The 23,233-nt window shown below is 37.3% G+C and overlaps 1 protein-coding gene across 3 annotated transcripts in view; it reads right to left on the bottom strand.

Moving 5' to 3' along the window:
• Positions 1-23,233, bottom strand: part of SPICE1 (spindle and centriole associated protein 1) — a 75,837-nt gene that overhangs the window by 24,811 nt on the left and 27,793 nt on the right. For 2 of the 3 annotated variants that reach the window (XM_045785170.2, XM_045785172.2), the window contains exons 5-13: positions 22,842-22,944; positions 21,911-22,017; positions 19,437-19,549; positions 12,183-12,319; positions 11,833-11,970; positions 11,219-11,484; positions 9,627-9,758; positions 3,138-3,285; positions 2,031-2,255 (exon numbers count right to left, since the gene is read on the bottom strand). In XM_045785170.2, coding sequence (XP_045641126.2) covers positions 2,031-2,255; positions 3,138-3,285; positions 9,627-9,758; positions 11,219-11,484; positions 11,833-11,970; positions 12,183-12,319; positions 19,437-19,549; positions 21,911-22,017; positions 22,842-22,944 — 1,369 coding nt within the window. The remainder of the gene's footprint in view (positions 1-2,030; positions 2,256-3,137; positions 3,286-9,626; positions 9,759-11,218; positions 11,485-11,832; positions 11,971-12,182; positions 12,320-19,436; positions 19,550-21,910; positions 22,018-22,841; positions 22,945-23,233) is intronic. The other variant, XM_045785171.2, reaches the window with a different exon arrangement.

The raw sequence follows: 23,233 nt of genomic DNA, 5'->3' as shown, positions 1-23,233 counted from the left end.
TCAAATTAATTAAAGTTAAATAAAATTAATAATTCAGTTCTTCAGTCACATTTCAAGTATCCCCTGAGGCTAGTGGCTACCACAATGAATGGAGCAGACACAGAACATTTTCATCATCACAGAAAGTTCTATTGGACAGAGCTGTTCCAGAGCATAACCAAATGCTGATAAAGGGCACTATGTATCTCCCACCTTTATCTATATGTTCAGCTTAACTGAACAATTCTTTATATGTGAACATTGTAAATAAAATGCTGGAAAATATGATGATAAAACTTCACCAACTAAGAATACATGTTCAAAGGTTATTTCATCTGCACACTGTGAAAGAAATGTGTGGCATTATTTTCAACACAAACCTGCTAACAAAGGGGTGTCTATAAGAGTCCCCAAATAATTTGCTTTGTGAACATTTAGTATATTTTTAATCAGAGTAAAAACATTTATGGTAATTGTTTCTTTAAAAGAACTTAGGAGTGCCTGGGTGGCTCAGTTCGTTAAGCATTCAACTCTTGATCTCAGTTTAGGTCTTGATCTCAGGGTCGTGAGTTCAAGCCCCATGTGGGGCTCCACACTGGAGGTGGAGCCTACTTTAAAAAAAAAAAAAGAACTTCAAGTTATCTTACTATCACCAGTGGGAAATAATTTATAATATATCAAAAGAGCTCATTAGATAAGCTTATTAATACCATGTAAACATTTGAAAGATTACTTTGAGGAATGAAAATCTAACCTGAACAGAAATCACAACCGAAATCATATTTCCTAAATATTTCCTAGCCAGAGTTAATAATACTCTTTAGCCTCTAAAGACGAAATACCAATATCACAGAACTGTAGAGCTGGAGGAACATTAAGATAAAAGAAAAATCTCTCGTTTTGGAGCTAGGAAAATGAATGCAGAGAAGGTAAGTGTCTTAGCCTCATGTCTCCCAGCTGGTCATCGGATGGGCCAAGACTCTAGCACTTCTGATCCTCAGCCTAGCACTGTCTCCCTATACCACAAAGATCTGACAGACTTTACCATCACATAATAAATACCAAAACAAATTTTACAATGGCAAGGACTTGTCATTTTCTTTAACCCTTAAGGCCTCTTCATGTCCTTTATTGAAAAGAAGGTACATAAAATCTGACTAAATTTCTAAGTTCCAAAGATAATAAAAGTTATTATTCTGTTCCCCTATGTAAGAATGTAAACACTCATAGAAATAAAAATGTATGCAAATCAGGCCTGAATAACATTTTTCTAAAAACACTGGAGGAGAGTCTAAGGTAGTTTTTTGACTGAAGAATTGTTTTGAAAATGAAAAAAAAAAAAAAGGCTATATAGCTCCAGAAAAAATGCACAGGTGGACAAATAAACATAATTTTCCAAACAACGAAACACTCCATGGTACTTCTGAAGACCATCCATGAGCCCCCAAGTTAGAATCTCTGAGCTAAGGATTAACAATAAATTTTTTAAATTTTATTCTAAACTCTATATACATCCTACAAAAAGTGACCTGAAAGCTATTTTTAATTGTCCACCAACTTTCATTACAGAATTATCTCAACTGCGTAAACTAAAGAAGTTTCAATGAGAAAGAGGTTAATAACCAAATCTGATTTACAAAATCCTTATAGTCACAGTTTTACCTTTCCTTGGCTAAACTTTCATTACTCTCTCTCTCTCTCTCTGGAGTATAATCTCATCTCTTACCCTTTCCTATGCTCCTGGACCATAGAGAAAAGAGGATTTCCCTTATTCCACATTTTAATGCTGAGGACTTTGATCCTTTGATCTGATTTAATATTTACAATGTCTAATAGAACAGATACATAATGAAATTTAATATGACATTTCACCATAGGTATAACACACATGACATGAACAACCCTGAAAAATCCTCCTTCAGCTTAAAGGTTATGTGTGGCAATCAATATTTTTCAGAATTCCGTTTACTGGGTAACGATGGACACAATATGTTACATATATAAAGCGTAAAAAAACAACTGCCACAGAGCTTTAGAAGAAGCCTGCTTACCGTCCTGCAAGGGAGAGAATCCCGAGTTGCTCTTCTGCCTGGGTGGTGTTAACAACACAGCCGGCTCAAATATATGTGCTGGAAAACTGTTAGTCAGACTCACACTGTCCGGGGGAGTTGGCACCTGAGACAGTTTAACAGGCAAGTCTTCCTGTGTGAATTCAGCCACTTCTTCCCCTCTGAACACCAATGGCATGGAGACATTAGCATTTACAACAGGGCCCTCTGAAGAAGATGAGAGGCTATCAGCACTTAAGCTATGGACACACTACAGGTATTTATACTTACATGCATTTCCACAGAAAGCAAAATCACATGGACTCTAGAGCCTTCACTTTCTAGGCCATACCCTCCTTTAGCTGTAACTCACAGGCAAGGCTCCCAGGAGGCCAGCACTGGGAAGAAGAGGCTGCTTTTGAGAAAAGCACTTAGTCCTTGAGACCTGCCCCAGCCATTGAGTTTATCTCATTCAAGTTAAATTTTAGTCAGCTCCTTCTTCGAATCCGTCCTGAGAAAACACTCCTAAATACATAAAATACTTACCATACATGAAAGTATTACTTAGAAGCAAAAAACATGAAAAGCCTGTTTTCAAGCTCTGACATAGGATGGCACAGGAAGTGAAGAAAGGCTTTCCAAACATCACCACAAATGAACAAAATTACGAATTTCTAAAACTCTGTATTTCTTTTTCTTTCCAAGACCATCTCCTCTCCTCCTGAACCTGGTGCACAGTGATGAAAAGTGTTGGCACTAAAGCCCCACTGGTCTAGAAAGCAAATTCTGCTACTTTCCAGTAGTGTGATCTTGCTAAGCTACCAACCCTCTTAAAGCCTCAGTTTTCTCATGGAGAAAATAGGAATAACAATGGTACCTACCTCGTAAGACTATTATGAGGACTAAATGAGATAACACACGTAAAACACTTAAAAAGTGCTGGCATAGAGCAAGTACCCAAGAAATATTAGCTGGAAATAGTGATGGCAAGTATCATAGTGACAATGCTGTATATGTATATGTATACATGACCAATAACATAGAAGATTACAGTTTTGTTTACTCTGTAAGTGTTTTAATACCAACCTGGGATAATAAGACCACACTCACCTGGACTGTCTATCATTTTCCTACTTGTGGATCCCCTTTCTGATGCCTGGCATTCTTTGTTGCTTTTTATCACAGGACAGTTCTTCATGGCATGTGTGAGTGATATAAGTTGCTCATCTGTTGTGACCATGTACTGCTGAAGTCTTGCCTGGAGAAAAAAAAAAATGAAATAACACCATTGGCATATCAGACATCAGATCATCACCTAGATATGTAGAACCATATCATTACTTTAACTACTCTAGAAACTTCAGACTTTCATTCCAATACTAAAATCATGCATTTGTAAGAACACATAATCATAAATGTTTTAAAAGTCCCATGACAGAGGAATGGTTAAATGTACCATGGAATATTATTAATTATAAATATACTGCTACAACAATAAGAATTAACCTTTTTGCAGGGCTTTTGATCTATAAAACCTCTTTATATAAATGATATCAACTGACTCATGCTACCCCAAGAGATGGGTATATCAGGTGGAGGAAATTTAATAGAATATTACACGGCACTTAAACTGATAAACATGACCCTATAAGAATTTATGGAATGTATATAAAACAATGTTATGAGAAAATATATACAGAGTTAAGAGATATTATACATACACATATATAAAAAATATATATGTATACACATATGTATTATATGTATCGACAATATATGTATGTATCCAAAATGTACACATTAGATAAAAATCACAGATGGTCAGAGGCAAGGATTATTAGTGGGACTAGTGAATGAAATACACTAAATAATTTCATACCAGCCCAAATTTTTCCCAAATTCCACAATCATCTCCAATGACCTACTCAGCATCTCCATCTAGAACTCACATAGGCTTCTCAAACTTAACATGTACAAAACCAAACTCCCCCTGAACATTCCCACCTCATCAACAGCAACTCCATCCTTCTAAATGCTCAGTCCCTAACTTTGGAATCACCCTTGACTCCTCTCACATCCTTTCCTTCACCCCATATCCAACCCATCGGCAAATCCTACTGCTTGCCTTCAAAACAGATTCATAATTTGGTCACTTTTCACAACTTCTTCCACTTCTAACCTAGACCAGCTGCCATGTCTCACCTGAATGGTTTCAATAACTCCTGTGTGTGACACTCTGCTTCTATGTTTGACCACCTACAGTCTAGTTCTATACTGTTCCCAAAAAGGCTTGAAGCACTTTGGGGCACTAGAATGAACTCACAGGGGCACCACACCACTTTTAAATTTTTGAAGAAAACACTGCTGTTCAACATCTGTCAGGCACCAGGGAAGCAGTGAACCAGTTTGAGGTAGTTCACAGCTTCAACAATAGATCAAAATACATTTCTTTTGATAATGTCATATCTTCATGAAACTGGGTCTTCCTTAGCTGCTATGCTAAAAATTAACACTGTGTAAAAATTATTGTGGAAGAGGAAATAAGAGTGACAGTATCCAATCTGATTCCAAGCTTTGATCTTTTTTCCCCCAAAGAGTCCCCCTTAATGTTTCTTGCAGGGCTGGTTTAGTAGTCACAAACACCTTTAGCTTTTGTTTGTCTGGGAAAATCTTTATCTTTCCTTCTATTTTGAATGACGGCCTTGCAGAATAAGTATTCGTGGCTGCATATTTTTCCCATTTAGCACACTGAATATATCCTGCCACTGTCTCTGGCTGCCAAATTTCTGTGGACTGACCTGCTGCGAATCTGATCTGTCTTCCCTTGTAGGTTAAGAACTTTTTTCTCTTGCTATTTTCAGGATTCTTCCCTTGTCTGTGTATTTTGTGATTTTGACTATGGTATGCCTTGGTGATGGTCGGCTTTTGTTGAATTTAACGTGAGTTCTCTGTGCTTCTTGGATTTTGATGCCTGTATCCTTCCCCAGATTAGGAAAGTTGTCAGCTATAATTTGCTCGAATAAAGCTTCTGCCCCTTTTTCTCTCTCTTCATCTTCTGGGACTCCCATTATACAAATGTTATTCCATTTTAATAAGTTACTGAGTTCCCTAAGTCTACTTTCATGATCCATTACCTTTGTTTCCCTCTTCTTTTCAGCTTCATTATTTTCCATGATTTTATCTTCTATCATTGATTCGTTCCTCTGCTTCGTCCATTCTCATTTTTATAGCATCCATTCGGGTCTGCGTCTCAGTTATAGCATTTTTAATTTCTGCCTGACTAGATTTTAGTTCTTTTATCTCTGCAGTAAGGGATTCTCTAGTGTCTTCTATGCTTTTTTCAAGCCCAGCTGGCATCCTTATAATTGTTGTTTTAAATTCTAGTTCAGACATCTTACTTATATCTGCATTGAATAAATCTCTGGCCGTCATTTCTTCCTGTTCTTTCTTTTGGGGTGAATTCCTCCATCTTGTCACTTTGGAGGGGGGAAAAAAAGCAAAATGAAACAAAATAAAAAATTAAAAATTAAAAAAACACATAAGGGAAGCTAGATGCTAGGTGTGTTTTTGGTCTGCTTGTTATGAGAAGCTTGATCGAAAAAGGCAGAAAGCAAGAAAAGAAAAAAAAATTTATTTTATTTTATTTATTTATTTGACAGAGAGAGAGAGACAGCGAGAGAAAGATCACAGGCAGGGGGAGTGGGAGAGGAAGAAGCAGGCTCCCAGCGAAGAAGCCTGATGTGGGGCTCGATCCCAGAATGCCGGGATCACACCCTGAGCCGAAGGCAGACGCTTAACGACTGAGCCACCCAGGCACCCCAAGAAAAAAAATTTTAAATACATATATAAAATAAAGCAATAAATTGCTTTCTGTAGCTAAAAAACAAACACAAAAAAATAAAAACAAAGACAAAAACAAACAAACATACACACAAAAAACCCCAAAGGACGCTAGATCGTGTTTCCCCTAAAGCTGAAGCTTTGCAGCTCTCTATGATCAGCAGTCTTGGTGTGGCTGAGGAGTCTGTGCTGGTCTTCTTGGGGAGGGGCCTGCTGTGCAGATTCTCAGCTGGGATTGCCCTAGTGGAGATGTGCCTGCAGGGAGCAGGGGGCAGGGTGTGGTGTAGCACCTCTGTTCTCCACTTAGTGGCACTGTTTGTTCAGCTCACTGAGGCCGGTCAAGCTGGTGGGCATGGGGAGAAAATGGTTCATCCTGTTCTCTCCTCTCCAGAGCAGGAAATACAGGCCACCCCTCTTCAGTAAGCCCTCACAGACGCTAAAACAGCCACCCCTCCTCTGTCCATGGTTTCTGTCAAATCCCTGCCTTCACCCAGTGTGTGTCTGAGCTGTCCTCTGGCCAAATGGTGCAGCACTGTGTGTTATCTTAGGCTCAGCTGTGTCTCAAAACCCCCACTTCAGAGACCCCCCACAGCACTGACAGGCACTGATCCTCTAGGGGAGAGTCTCCCTGCATTGTGGCCAGTGCCAGCTTGTCCCAGAAGACAGCCTGGTGACTGTGCAGTGGTTGGGAGTTTATGGTAAATTGCAACACAAAGCTGGTGTCAAGGTTTGCAGCCCTCTGCTGGAATCTTTGCTCCTATACTGGTGAGCGGGACAGCTCGATGGTGCCTACAGGGTCCTTTGCCCGTGGAGAGGCCCTATCACCTCTACCAATGCACTCCAAGTAGGGGAACCGTTTTTCCCCATGTGACCCTGGGGATCCTCAGGCTGTCCACTGCTGGGGCTGAGCTCTGCTTTCCCACCAGAGCACCACTCAGCTCCCCAGGCACAAGCCTGGCAATGTCTCAGACCTCTGAAACTTCAGAATCTGCGCTCCACTGTTTATAGAAAACTGGTGGTATTCTAACCCTCTCCTTTCTCTCTGTCAATGGTTTTGGGGAACAGTTTTCCTGCGTGTGTTTTCACTTTTGCTTTCCCTCACCACCCCCCCACATTTTCTCTCTCTCTACTCCCTCCCTGGTCAGGGCTCCCTCCTCTGAGCAGCGCCCATAGGCTCTTTTCTCCCAGGAATAAACTCTCTGCAGTTCCTACCTTACACAGGTCGTTCTTCTGGTTTGTAGATATGAGCTTTGCTAATAAGACTTCTGATGGATTTCTTAGGTGTTCAGAATGATTTGATATTTATCTAGCTGTGTTCAAGGGAGGAGGCAAGCTTAGGGTCGCCCTACTCCTATCTTACCTCTCTGATTCCAAGCTTTGACAACCTGTACAATGCCCAACAGGTATACATAGCCTATTAGTAAATAATTGTGGTTATTTAATCATGAATAAAAATATAAGTTTTTCTATCAATATTTTGATATTTCGGTATTTTCTTTTCAAACAGCATTTAAGTTGTTAAGACTTACATACTAAGTCGTTTGAACCTAACTACTTAATAAATGAAATTGTTGGTATTTCTTTTGGCCTAGAGGTGTCTTGAGATAGTAAGGGCACCATGAATTGAGAAAGGGCAGTGATCTTTGATTTAGTCTAAACACAGCCACCACCTAAATCACATCACATCTCTTCTCTCCTCAAAACCCTTCGGTGGTTTTCCTTCTTACCCAGCACTAAAGTCTAAATCCTTCCCCAGCCTGCAGGCCCATATGACCTGACTTATCTGTTGGCTCTCTCCTACTACTTTCCCTTTCTCACATTCCACTCCAGTGGCTTTTGAGCTCAACAGCCATCCTCCCACCTCAGGACCTTTGGACCTGCTCTTCTAGACTGCCTAGACTGCTCTTCTCTTAGCTATCTGCACATTCACTTCCTCACCTTCTTTAGGCCTTTGCTCAAATGCCACCTCCTCAAACAGGCATGGCCCATCCCAATTACAATTCCCACCCTAGGTACTTCCTATGCCTCTGACCTGCTTTATTCTTTGTTACGATACATATCACCATCTAACTTATAATATAATTCACCTTTTTTTTAAAGGGTCTATTTAGAACATAAGCTCCATGAGAGCAAAGGTTTCTTCTTTGTTCACCACTGTATCTGCTGCACCAAGAATAGTGCCAAGCCCAAATCGATAAAGATTTGTTGAGCCAATTAGTACATTTTAAAACTGCTCATCATCCCAAGAGAACTGATAACCTATGTTCACACAAATCCTTGTACATGAATGTTCATGGCAGCATTATTCATTCATAATACACAAAAAGGTAGAAACAACTCAAATGTCCATCAATTAATGAATGGATAAGCAAAATGAGGTATATCCATAAAATGGAATATTAGTGGACAATAAAAAGAATGAAGTACTGACACATGCTACAACATAGTTAAGCTCTAAAAACATTATGCTAAGTGAAAGAAATCAGACACAAAAGATCACATATTGCATGATTCCATTTATATGAAATATCCACATTTGGCATATCTATAGAAACAGAAAGTAGATTTGTAATTGCCAGGGTCTGCAGGGAGGAGAGAATGAAAAGTGACTGCTAACAAGCTTGGGGTTTCTCTTTGGGGTAAGGAAAACATTCTGGAATTAAATAATGGTGCTGGTGCACAACTCTGTGAATACACTAAAAGCCACTGAATTTTACACTTTAATAAGATGAATTAAATGGTACGTGAACTATATAGATCAATAAAAAATTGCATGTCTTATATTCTAATGTCCATTAATACAACACAACTTGCCTACTAACTATTGCTTTTCCACTCTTTTGGCTCATAAATAAAAGTAATAATAACCATCACTGGAGAACAAAGAGATGAATAAAACCACCTCTGCCCTCAAGCAGCTCAGTCTTTTTTTTTTTTTTTTTAAGATTTTATTTATTCATTTGTCTGAGATTGAGAGAGGGAGAGCACAAGCAGGGGGAGCAGCAGGCAGAGGAAGAAGCAGGCTCCCTGCTGAGCAAGGAGTCAGACTTGGGACTCCATCCCAGGATCCTGGGATCATGACCTGAGCTAAAGGCAGACGCTTAACTGACTGACCCACCCAGACATCCCTCAAGCAGCTCAGTTTTGATGAGAGGTATACATGTATGTGTAACACAATTTGGTAAATGCAATGAGAGCAATATCCAGAGAGTACCAAAAGGGCACAAATAAAGAATAATGCAGCATTGAGACAGTATGATTAGTTTCTAGAAGAAATACTATGACTTAAAAAAAAAAAAGGAGCAATTAGCTAGACAAGTGGCAAAGAGGACTTATCTAATAAATATGAAGATACTGCAAACAACTTTACATGGCATATGATTACAGGAAGCTTCCTAAATGGTATCCTCTGCTGTTTTGAAATTAAAAGCAGCTACCACAACATTTATTTCACATTTTGGATAAACTGCTATAATATTGGTAGTTACCATTTTAATGTAGATTCTATCTTCCCCACTAAACAGTATGTTTCTCAAGGATAGCAGACTTATTCTGTATATTATTTGTAGTTCAAGTTTCTACTATAGTACCTCCAATACAATAAGTGTTCAATAAAAGCTACCATTGATGATAATAAAGAAGTGATAAGTAATCACATCAGCACAACTAAACCAAAGGCAACTAAAAGAGAATCTTATATATTATTAAAGATGTTTTATTCTATTAAATACAGAAAAGTCTGGAATCTCATCTAAGTACCTGGGTAGCAGTATTTTCTTCTCTAAGAAGAATAATTTCAGCTGTAAGAGCATCAATGAGCTCTCGATGATCACCTAACATTTGTTCCAGTTGCTGCCTCGTCTCTACTTCCTTACGCAGTTGGACCTCGCTCTACAAAAAAAAATCAACTTCCATCAATAATAGGATAAAATTCCCATCCAAAAATAAACTCCCATCAACAGCATCAAATACTGAAAACTAAGTTTCTACTCAAAGCTGTAAAGAAAATAATACTTACAAAGGATATGTGATAGTAATGAAAATTACGTATTTTTTTAAAAGGTTTATATTACATTAAAATGAAATGCTGTGTTCTTTTCCCTTCTTTATATAGAACACAATGAACAGAACGGTATACGGACTTCAATAACTACAATTTTTGTCAAATAAATTAGAGGGAAGGACATACACATATTGCTTGAATATACACAGAGCATCTCTAGAAGGATACACTCGTATCTGGTAAGGATAGCTGGCTACAGGGAAGCAAACTGGTTAAATGGAAGTTAAGGGTGGGAATCACAATTTTCGTCCATATCCTTCTGTTTCTCTGAATTTCATACCATGTAATTATAATCACCAATTCAAGAACTAAGTTTGTTAAAATAAAATCAAAAATAAATGACAATAGGCTTAAATGGTTTTAACTTTGTAAAGCAAGTAATTAGCTAAAAAGTGGAAGCTACTAAACCTCTAATACTTTCAGAGAGCCAAAAGTACACTCCTACTCCTGGAGACTCCTAACTTAAGGACAGAAGAATGATAAGACTTTCAAAGTCTGACAGTACAATAAATATCTCACTAAAAAGTAATTTTAGGAAAACAGCTCCAGAGAAATTGCAGCATCTGAATTAGAGTGATGAATCAACTATTTTAATAAAAATTTCCTTGAACATTTTTTGTTGTATTTGTTTAATAAATTTAAATGTATAAAAAATAACAGTTTAAATAGATTTTTTGCAAGATGAAATGTAGAGCTAACTCTAATTCCACAGCATTCTGAAGACTGGTTACTTGAAAATGAATTACAGAAATAATTCTTGCTTCTCTTATAAATTATTTTTCACAACAAAAGATCTTCCACTTCAGACAAAGCCCAAGTAGTCACAGAGATAACATGAAGAATCTTCCCCATCTGTGTCTACAGATTACAGGCATACCACTCCCCAAACTGAACTAAAGTGGGAGTAGGAAACAGAAAAGCAATAGAATGACACATTTAATAGTTCTACTGAATTTAATACTGCCAAACAATAATATCAATGTCAGCAAGAGACACGATTTTATTTATAGCAGATTTACCTTACTAATTACAATTTACTAAAGCTCATATTAAAATCAACATCACTTATACTAGATGATACATAAATCAGCATGTAGAGGAAAATTAAGAGGATAAAGCTTTATTGCAGATAATCTAAAACTGAGGTATTTTAAAACAAAGCTATTCAAATTTGACTGTATTTCATTTGGAAATTGCAATAAATGAAGTGTAGAGAAAAAAAAAACAAAAACCCAAACATTTCTCCCAGCACTCTGAAGAGAAGACTCTAATAACCTCTTGCTCTTACCTCTTTAAGGTACCGAACCAGGCGGCAGAGGGAGCCCACCAGTGACAGAGTGAAGCCTGTAAGACCCTGACTACTCTGCAGTCCTTTGACCTCACGTCCTGTCCACCGTTCATATTCTTCCATTTCATGTTCCACTTCATTTATCATGTGTTTGAGGACATCCAGGCTGGAATTATTGCTATTTGGTAAGTCTGTGGAGGCTGTGCTAGCTGTTAACACGTTCTTCTTCTGCTTGGAAGAAGCACGCGAATCCGGTTTTCCTTTCACTGATAATGACAGAAGACCAGGAAAAATTATACCAGCAAGCTACTAGAAAAACCACTGACTGCTATTCACAGTTTATCAGAGCTTTTTATAGAAGTTATCACCATTTCTCGTAAAAAATCCATACAGTTTAAACCAGGTTTACACTATCTATAATGAATGTACTAGAACCATCTTTCTACAGAGTTACATTGTTATATTTGGAGGCATTTCTTAACTACCATTCAACAAAGTCTTAATTAGTTGGCTCCAACTGGATGAGCTTAAGGAAAAAAACTTTACTAAGAGATTAAGGAAGCTGTATAAGTTATGTGTTTAATAATTCATCTTTGTAAATTAAGGAACTGAACCTTTCTTTAACAACTGTTTTTGCTTCCTTGAGTTCAGCACTTGTCCCACAACATAGCTTGAGTCTAGAGTTTCAGTAGATTCTTCAGATTGAAGCCTGGTCTGGAGTCTCTTGACAGCATTGGTAGCATTCAGAGCAGCTAAAAGAAAAAATATTTCCAAAAGAATCTCAAGTGAACAACAAAAAAAGTTTAAAGCATTCTAATTAACAGATCAATTGGTATTTCATTAATAAATTAGATAAAGTCAGTTAAAGCTCAAATAATATTCCTTTAAAAATTACTATGTTTAAGAAAGAACATAATAAAAGAAGTCACTATTCTGTGAGAAATAATACAATGGGGGAACAAACCTTTTTGTTCTCCTGATGGAGGGGCAGGTGATGGAGTTCCCGGAGGGGTATGTGACTGTGTTGTTATTTTCTGCTGAATATCAGTCCACAGCTTATTAATTAACTCAGAATTATCTTCCTTTAGTTGGTGAAGAAACCTATAAATTATGGGGCAACAAGCCATATTAGAATTAATAAATGCTATCATTTAAACTGTTCAACTGCTTACATGTTTCATTGATGGCACTTTTAATAATTCATAATCAAAGAAAAAATACATTTTGCTTTAACTGATAAGACAGCTAAAATATCAGTCTTCTCAAGTGTTAGAAGAAATAATTCCATCTTCCTCCCAGTTTCCCACCAACCTTGGCTCCTAATTGCAGGAGCAGTTTGCCCTCTCTGAAGTTTTGTGGTATGGACCCCATTCTCCTCTCTCCCAGAGAAAGTACATGGCTTGGTCCTTTCTGGTTTCTCTCTCCTGTGAAGGAGGCTATCCTCAGAACACAGTCTCTGCTCATCACTGAAGTAAAGTGACTGGAGCAGACTCTGCCCGGAGTCTCAGGGAACAGGGAGAAGGAAAGGGAAGAAGAGCTGCAGTGCAGGGAGTTAGAGAACTAAGCCTTTTGCTATCATCATCTTTATCATTGATGAGGCTAATAATTTAATCTCCAACCACCTGATTCCTCCATCGATTTCTCAATTGGACTGAGACTTAAAAGAGGCAGGTGACAAAAAAGTGGAAACAACCCAGATGTCCACCAATTGATGCGTGGAGAAGTAAAATGTACTACATGCACACAACCATAAAAAGGAATGAAGTGGAGATACGTGCTCCAACATGGATGACTCTTTGAGAATCATACTGAATGATTCTCTATATATGAAATGTCCAAAATAGGCAAATCTATAAAGATAGAAAATAAATCAATCTAATAGATTAGATAGGACTGAAGGGTTTGGGAGGAAATGGGGTTTGACTATTAAAGAGTACGGGGTTTCTTTTGGGTAATGCAAATGTTCTAAAATTGACTCGAGGGGCGCCTGGGTGGCACAGTCGTTGGGCGTCTGCCTTCGGCTCAGGGCGTGATCCCGGCGTAATGGGATCAAGCCCCACATCGGGCTCCTCTGCTATGAGCCTGCTTCTTCCTCTCCCACTCCCCCTGCTTGTGTTCCCTCTCTCGCTGGCTGTCTCTATCTCTGTCAACTAAATAAAATCTTTAAAAAAAATAAAATAAAAAAAAATAAAATTGACTCGAGGTTGCATAACTCTGCATATACTAGGAATCATTGAATATTATACTTTACATGGGTGGATTGTATGGTATGTGAACTCTAATCAATAAAGCTGTTACAAAAAAAAAAAGAGGAAAGGGGAAATCTTATTTAGTGGGTCCACAAATCTCAACCTAAGGGAGTTGTTTTCAAGCAAATTATGGACAGTGCATTGTGCATTAGCTGCTACAAAATATATTTAGCAAAAGGCCTATAATGCAATCCATTCAAAGGGGGCTAGTTATCAAAGCATCAGAAAGACTCCTCTCTAAGACAGTGTTAGTTCAAAGTCCAACCTTCAGGATAAATCCTAAGAAAAGTGTTGTAACAGGGTATTTATACAAGTTAGGAAAATCCAAACCAGTCTGAACTCACATTACTGTCTCTAATGTTTATACTTTTAAGAGTCAGGTTATGTGACAACAACAAGAAAAATAATACAATTCTATCTATGACAGGTTTAAGAATGGCCTCCCAAAAGATACTCACAACCGAATCCCTGGAACCTGTGAATGTTACCTTATCTGACTAAAAAGGGACTTTGCAGATGTGATTAAGTTAGGAAGGATGTTGAGATAGATGACCCTGGATTATCTGGATGGGCCTTAAATGCAATCAAGTGCATCTTTATAAGAGGGAGAGACACAAGGAGACTCTGACACGCACAGACGGAGAAGGTGCTGTGACGATGGAGGCAGAGACAGGAGTTATGTGGACTCAAGCGAAGGCAGGCCAGCAGCCACCAGCAGCTGGAAGAGGCAAGGAATGGATTTTCCCCTAGAGCACCCAGATGGAATGTGGCCCTACAAACACCCTGATTTCAGCCTACTGAAACTGATTTCAGATTTCTGGCCCCAGAACTGCGAGAGAATACACTTCTGTTATTTTAAGTCATCACATTTGTGGTAATTTGTTACAGCAGCCACAGAAAACTAATAGACTCCGGTACCTGGATATGAGATGCTCGTGTAACAAAATATCCAAAAATGTGGAAAAGCTCTGAATTTGATAATGGGTGAGGCTGGAAGAATTTTTAGGTAAATATGAGAAAAATCCTAGATTGCCTTAAACAGGCTATTGGTAGAAATAAGGATGTTACAGACCCTTCCACTGAGGACTCAGGAGGAAGTGAGGAGCACGGTAGAGAAAGGCTCTATCATCATAAATGGAACGCTGTAGAAATATGATCATTAAAGGAGCTTCTGGTGAGGGCTCAGAAGGAAATGAAGAACATGTTATTGGAAACTGGAAGAAAGGCAATAATATAAAGTTCCAGAAAACAGCTGAGTTGTGTGGAAAGCAGAACTTGTAAACAATGAACTTCGATATTTAGCTGTGGAGATTTCCAAGGCAAGTGTTGAAGGTGCAGCCTGCTTTCTTACTGTTGCTTAGAGTGAAATGCAGGAGGAAAGAGACACACTGCGGGAAGAACTATTAATTAAGCCAAAAGGAACCAGAACTTGATGATTTGGGAAATTTTCAGCCTGCCAAGAATGCTAAAGATGCTCAAATTAGGAGACACTACACTTGCCTTGGAGAGAAGGACAAGTGTATGGCTAGACAACGTTTAGCTAATCTGAAGAGATTAGGCGTCTGACTCATGGATTCGCTCAACGATCTCAGTAGAAGCCAGCAACAAAAATGGGATTATTCAGGCAAGATCTCTGGAGGGCCTCTTGTCTAATGGCATACAATATATAAAGGAGATCCACAAGGTCTTCTGAGAATGTTATACTAGCAGAAATACTGCAGCTTGGACTGAAAGGGAGGAAGGAAGGAAGGGTCAGACTCCCAAAATTCTACAGTCAGCAAATAGGCTGATAAAATTATTCAGCTGTAAACATGGGCTTCAAGGAAAAGGAAGACTGACTTCAAGACCAGAGCTGCAAATACAGAGGCCAAATCCACAGGTACAGAGGCTAAGGCCAGAGCCACAGGCACAAAGGACAGAGCCATGGACCCAAAGGGTGAAGCCTCAAGCCACAGAAGATTATTACCAGGCTTTGAAACCTAATGGAATTTGCCCTGCTGGGTTTCAAACTTGCTTAGGACTGGTGACTTCCTTCTTCCATGGATTTTCAAATGGGAATGTCTATAAATTATCTTATGCTTATTTCATCATTGCATTTTCAAAGCAGATAACTTGTTTTCTAGTTCCACAGGATCATATAGAGAGAGGAATACTGCCCAGGATGGATCTTATTCAGAGTTTACCCATACCTGCTTGAGATGATAAGATCTGGTTTGGGCTGATGACATTTAGATGAGATTCTGAATTTGAGTTCATGCTGAGACACTGGGGAATACTGGAATGGGGGTGAATATAAATTTTGCATGTGGGCCACAGGGTGGACTATAGTAGGACCTGAAGATATGTCCATGTTCTAAGCCCTGGATCCTGTAAATGGACAAAAAGGGTCTTTGCAGGTATGATTAAGTTAAGGATCTTGGGATGTGAGGTTACCCTGAGTGGGCCCTAAATGGGATCATGTATATTTTTATAAAAGAGAGGCAAAGGAAGACTTTAGCATACACACAGAGGGGAAGGTGATGTGAAGATAGAGGCAGAGATTAGAATGATGCAGCTGTCACAAGCCAAGGAAGACCTACAGCCATCAAAACCTGGAAGAGGCAAAGAACAGATTCTCCTCTAGAGCCTCTGGAGGAAATGTAGCCCTGCCAAAACTTTGATGTTGGTCCAGTAAAACTGATTTCAGATTTCTTGCCTCCAGAACTGTGAGAGAATAAATTTCTGTTGTTTTAGGTCACACGGGAACATATATTCATAGAAATTTTCAAACCAGAAGGCACTTAGTCTCCATATCACACGTCTAATTCATCTTCTGATACCTCATGTTTAATAGTTAACAAATAACATTTTGAGACATAAGGTATTCAAAACTAGAAACCACCTATTCACACAACTAATGAGATAAAACTAACTCTGGCCAACCAAATAAAAAACAATAATTTGAGTCAAATGTAAAAAATAAAAGCAATATTATAGAAGATTAGTTATATTTGGATTCTGAAAGAAAAAGTACTTAAAAAATGATATAGGTTTCCAAGTGTCCTTAAGGAAATAGTGACCAGCTAAATTTGAATCACTCCACACATCCTCCAAAACCCACAAGACAGGGCAACAAGAAGAGCAAAAATAGCACATACCCCATACCTTCTATGCTATTTGAAGACAGAGAATACTACTAACTTCAAATTACCTATAAGTAGAAAAATGCACGCTAAACTCCAGCAAAGATATTTCTCGAGCTCCTGTCTGAAACCCTAGCAGGAAGTGAGGGCATTTGAAAATGACCACGCAAGGAAGAAAGCAGAGAGCCTAATGGTGACAAAATCACCTCCAGAAAGAAAAAGTCCACTCTAGTATGCAAATACTTAAAAAGGAAGGAAACACACACACACACACACACACACACACACACACACACACACACACACGCCCCGAACCTGGGCAGTCAAAATACTACCAAGAAATGTGTAGAACCCAAGGTGGTAGGTCTTGGAAAGGCATCACCTAATGTGAACAGGAAGAAAAAAGAGTTCTTAGGAGGCTGAGTGCTGAAGGCAAAACAAAAACAAACAAAAAAAAAAACAAAAAAAAGTGTATTATCTTAACATGCTTAACTAGGGAGAACAGTTCAAGATAAAAACGAACAGTACTGGAGGACAAACCAACTTTCACCTGCTGATACTTAAAAAAAAAAAAAAAAAAGAAGGCACCCATTAAAATAACTGTGCTTCACTATAATTGAGAGAAGACCTACCCCAAACTCCCAACCCTCTCCACAAAATGTACAAAGTAAAATAGTCTACATCCATACAAGACAGTATAACAAAATAGAAAATCTAACTGAAATAATCCAGCTAATAAAAATTTCTCCCCTCCCAAGAAAAAGCAGAAGAAAACTGTAACAAAACACTATAAATGGAATTCAATACACTTAAACAAGCATTTGGAGATATATATCTTGAATCAGAAGTTCCAAAACTAAGAGCAGAGATGGACAAAAACAAGGAACAAAAGAAGAATTGATTGAACTCAGGAAAGAATACAAAGAAAAAGAAAAACTCAGAAATAAAGATTAAATTACAATGTGTCCAACAGATAATTGTTAAATAAACATTTAATAAGGAAGATTGAAGAATTAGAGGAAAACAACAATAAAAAATAAAGAATAAAAAAGGTTAGAAAGTACTTGAAATAGAAAACAAGAAATATCACTTTTATGTATATAAAAGGAATATCTGAAAAAGAAAAAAGAAAAAAAAAACAATGATATCAGACTAAGATTTGAAACCAAAACCCAAGGAAAGTTCCCAGGAAAAAAAAAGAAAAAAAGAAAAGAACTGAATCTATACACAAAAAAGCCAACTGTGTTGGAAAACCTGACCTGAAAAGGTAAACTCAAGATACAGCTTTTGCAATGTTTAAATTTTAAAGACAAAAGAAATAAATTTTAAATATAAAAGAAATAAATACATTAAAATGCCAAATTATTTGTAAGGGCAAGAAAATTATTCTAGCATCAGACTTGTCAAAGCAACATTCAAAGGAAACCAAGAGTGGAGGAACATTTTCAAGAAAGTTAAGGAAAAAAAGTATCAAAGATTTTATATCCAGCCAAGCTGTCCTTCAAATATCAAAGCTATAGGAAAACTTTTAAGCTTTCAAGAAGTCAAAGAATAGAATTCACAAACCCTACAGTATGAGCTTTGTCTAAATGAGTGATCCAATCAAGGGTTAACTAGGGAAACATCACAAATGGACTGATGATAGCATTTAATATATTTAACTGTGCTCCAAGACTGAAACAGAAATGGCAATACACAGGGAAGAACAATATGTAAATGTTTTATGTCCTGTCAAAGCAAAAAAATGCAGCTAAAAGAGGAGAAGGACAGACAGAAAAAGGGAAAGAATGAGAATATGGAATAAATTATTTGTTGCATAGGCCATAGGTAGAAGTCAAAGAACACCATTTAAAGCCAACACACCTGAGAGTAAAAGGTTAAAAAAAACAGGGGACGAAATGGCTCTAAAAAAGGTAGATATAAAGGCAAGCAGCCAGAACAAAATTACAAACTTCCTAAATACCAAAAGAAATTTTTAAGAAAAGAGAGAAAATACTACATAGAGAAGGAAAACTATAATCATAGTAATAATACACATAATACTATAAAATAATATGATGAAGTTGACATCAAACACATCAACCATATCAATTAATATTATAAGCTTACTTCACCAATTAAAAAACTTTTTTTCAAACTGGCTAAAAAGCCAAGACCCAACTCTATGTAGAATACAAAAGATACACCTAGTACATAGTAATTCAGAAAAGCTAAAATAAAGGAATGAGCAAAGATGAACCAGGCAATTAGAAACAAGAAGGCAGAGGTTTCATTCCTGATAACAAACAAAGTGGAACTGAAACCAAAAGGCATTAAATGTGACAAAGGACACTTCATAATGCTAAAAGCCATAATTCACAATGAAAATACAATCCTTATGGATATCTATGTACCAAAAAACACATCAATCAGGATGGAGGTATTTAACTTCAAACAGAATTAAATATACTTGAACATCATATGCAAAGAAAAAAAGAAACACACTAACAGAGATTTTAAATTACTACTCTCAATATAAGAGAGTGACGAAAATAAGCAAAGACACAGAATAAGTAAACATCATCAATTTTAGCAGATCTTAAGGATATACACATAGAACTTTATACCTTGTTAATATAGAATATACCTTCTTCTTAAGCACACAAATGGAACATTCACAAAAATTTAATCATACATTAGGTCACAAAACATCATTAAGTTCCACAAGTAGAAATATTATAAACACATTGCACACCTTAAACTTACACAATATTATATGTCAATTATATCTCAGTGAAGCTGGGAAACAAAAGAAATGGTCTTGGAACAAAGGGAAGCCCTGTAGATATTTACGTCATATATACATACCTATCTACGTTCGTATTTGACTGAGAGTTTAGAGAGTTATCCAATTCATTCTGACTTTCTTCAGACTGGCTGTTAACAGTTCCTTCTTCGTCATCATCTACTTCATTAAGAGCCTTTCTCAACATAACAATAAAAAGAAAAACACAAGTTGGTTATATGTACACTCATCCTTTGTTTCTTTTTGTCATTCTAATAGAGAGGTCCCTCCTTCTACCGCTAACATCTCCGCAAGTGCTCTAGGACCTAAACCCTCTCATCTCCTTCCACTCCATTAAGTGCCCCTTACCTGTCCTGCATCTTCAACCTCTCCATATGGACTTCAGCTCATCCACATTTAAATGTGAACAAGTCTCTCTCAGCGTATTTTCTCTCTTTCACCACCAAACTTCTTCAAAGAGTCATCCCCCACTTGTCATTTACCACGTATGCTCTACAACTTTGCTTCTGCCCTACCATTCCACTCAAACTGCTGTCCACAAGGTCAACTTCCTTTTTTGATTTGTTCCTAAATCAAATAGATATTTTTCAGTCTCTGCCTTCCCTTACTTCTCTGATTCATTGGACATTAATGAAAATTCCTTTCTTTCCTTCAAGATCTTCTTGATACATTCTTCCTTTTAGCTGCCAAGATACCATATTTGCCTGGTTTTTCTTCTATTCTGGCTGCTCCTTCCCAATCTCCTTTATCAGTTCTTTTCTTTCTGCCCTTTCTTAATATCTGATGGGAGTCAAGGTCCTACCTTTGGACCTTTTCTCCTCTCATCTGACTCCCTTTCAGAATGACTGTATCTAGTTCCAAAGCTGCAATTACAAGTCAAATGCTGTGAATTCTCAAATACCTATCTTCACCAAAATTTCTCAGGGGCCGAAGACAATTATATCCAACTGCCTAAAAGATATTCTTAGCAGACATCCCACACACATAAACTCAACATATCCAAAATAAACCTCTCTTATCATTCCTTCAGAAGCCTTTTATCTGCCATAATACCTAAGACCATGAACAGCATCACCATCTACTGAGATGCTCAAGCCAGCAAACTGGGAGTAATCCTTCTTTCTCATCTGTCACATCCAATCAGCTACCAAATGCTGTCAATTCTATCCCTTTTTAAGCTCTCAGCCCTATCCCTCTTCCCCTCTACGTCCTTTTCTATTGCCACTTCTTAGGTTAGGCCCTCACCATGTCTCACTAAAATTCTAACCTCAGTCTTCTAACCAGATCCTCTCACCAGTCTTGTTCCTCCCAAAGCCTTCTTCTACTCTACAATTAATTTCATCATGACTCTACACTTCCTAAAATCCTTTGGTGGCTCTCCTCTCACTTTCTGGTTCTTTAGCCCTTCATTACCTAGCTCCTCCCTGTCTCTCTAGCCGCAGCTCTTGCCATTCCCCCAGCCCGTAACAGAGACCATGATTATCTGAAAGCTAACATTTTTAATAAGAGCCAAAACATAATGGCTTTTGGCTGGAGATATGGCTAGTGGGTTCTGGCTATTTAAAACATGAAGTATTCTACTTAATTGCCTTTGTAAGCAGAAAACAGCAGACTTAAAATGTTTTTTTTAATGATTCTGGATCTTGTAATTCCCTAGGATCATTCCTCTAGTTGATGATTCTTTTTTTCAAGGCCATGTAAATAACATGAAATCGCACTGAACAGGTATTGAGTTCTAGTCAGTCCTAAGAAGTTGTTTTATATTAATATTCGATTCTTCATGAACTTTTAAAAAATGTTTCCCATTACAAAATTTTAAACATTTTGATTAAGAGTTTCAGTTAGGTTAGGATATAGCTAATTAACATTGTACTACTATAATAAAATTTTCCCATGCAACTGGTCAATAAATTCCAAGTTTCCTGGGTAGCTACTTTCTAAACACACTATTAGATGAGACTAACATTTAATGAAGAACTAGTATCTGGAATTACACTAGGCACTTTGCATAACTTATCTCAGCTGATCCTCACAACAACCATAGTAAGTATATTCTATTACCATTTAATAAAAATAAACAAAACAAAAAATATTCTGAGCCAACTCAGATACCTTAAGAAATCAACTGAAGATCCAACAGCTAGTACTAACAGAATGTAAACACAGATAAACCTGACTCTAAAGTGAAAGTGAAAAGACTCCCCACTGTTTCCATAATGGCAGATGGAGCCTTGATCTGAGTGCCATCTCTGATGCTAACTAACTATGTTAATCTTTTTCTGAACCTCAGTTTTTTTATCTGCTAAATGGAGGTAATGATACTACCTACCTCATAGGTAAGTACACAATAAATGGTAACTATTATTACCCAGTCCTGTCTTGTTTGGTAAAAACATTACTCACCGAAAGTACAATATGCTTGAGTAAGAACAATTCTAGCAACCATACTTGGTATTTGTTGACATTTAAGCTTTTGAAATGTTTACCACAATACAATTTCAAAAAAAGCCTGATGGCTATAAGGACAGCACATTACCTGAGGCTCCGTGATGGATTCACTGAGAATGGCTTGCGTGACAGGGTCTTGATTTACCACAATGGGACCCTGAGAGGAATCAGGAGCCATAGTTACATTTGGAAACCCTGCAGAAGGAAAAGAAGCCGTGATGATCTTACTATATTTAATTAAATTGACTTTACAAGCCCTATACACTGCCATAGGTTCACATTATCACATGAAATTCTTAGATAATAATAACAGCAGCTCTCACTTATATAATGCTTACTATATGCCAGGCACTGTTCTAAACGCTTTTACATATATTAAATCATTTACCCTCACAAAATCTGATGAGGTTGTTACTATTACTATTTCATAGATCAGTAAACTGAAACTCAGAAACATGAAGCAAATGGCCCAGAGTCACACTATAAATGGTTAAGCCAGGATTTAAACCTTAAACAGGTTTATATCCTTAGTTTATATCCATTTTTAGGGACTAAAATAAACAATGGGTTATATACACATTAAAGTGAATAATGCTATGTATCTGAGAAGAGGCAAAGTTTCTGTCAGAGGGAGACTGAAGTAGCTTTAGGCTTCAAATTAAGCTTTACTCAAGTTATATATAAATACAGATGCTTTATATGGTAACTTAACATTAATAAACTAGAAATTAAGTCATATTTACAATAAAATCTTATACACTGCACCATAAGATATACTAGTAAATAATAACAATTTACCTTTGCTTAGCTCTGTAATTTGTAATAGTTTATATCCTTAGTGAAAAGCAAACAAATTATAATGAGTCTATGCCTAAAAACTCCTGTATGCTATCCACTCTAGACTACTTATACTATAAATAATGTGATGCCCCCCAAAAAGATTTCAAATTCTTCCAAACAGCCATTGTGGGCTATGATTAATAAGAAAAAAAAGCTTTTGTTTGAATGAAATACATTACCTGTGCGCCTACGGGGAAAATCAACAAACAGATCTTTTGCCTCGGCCATCAAATGATCAGATTTTTCTAATACATCCTGCATCTGGTATTGATCAGAAAGAATCTAGATATGTGTTAATGATAAATATTATTATTCAGAAAAAAATCCATATGTACTATGAAATCACAAAGGAAAAGTCCATAAAAAGGCACAGAGCATAAAAATAACCAAAGGCCACTATCATCCTAAAATCCTTCAGTGGCAATATCCTTATGCACCAGTAGATGGGGCTATTATAATAATTAGATTTCATATGCTTGGCTACAATCCAAATAAGAAATATTTTATTAAACTGTGACCCAGCATACACACACATGTAAATGTATAACAAAATAAAAGACCTACTTAACCT

The sequence above is a fragment of the Ursus americanus genome, chromosome 4, assembly GCF_024610735.1.
Source record: "Ursus americanus isolate L20-20 chromosome 4, mUrsAme1.1.p, whole genome shotgun sequence".
Lineage (NCBI taxonomy): Eukaryota > Metazoa > Chordata > Mammalia > Carnivora > Ursidae > Ursus > Ursus americanus.
The sequence above is the reverse complement of the archived record's forward strand: the minus strand, read 5'-3'. Positions and strand labels throughout refer to the sequence as shown.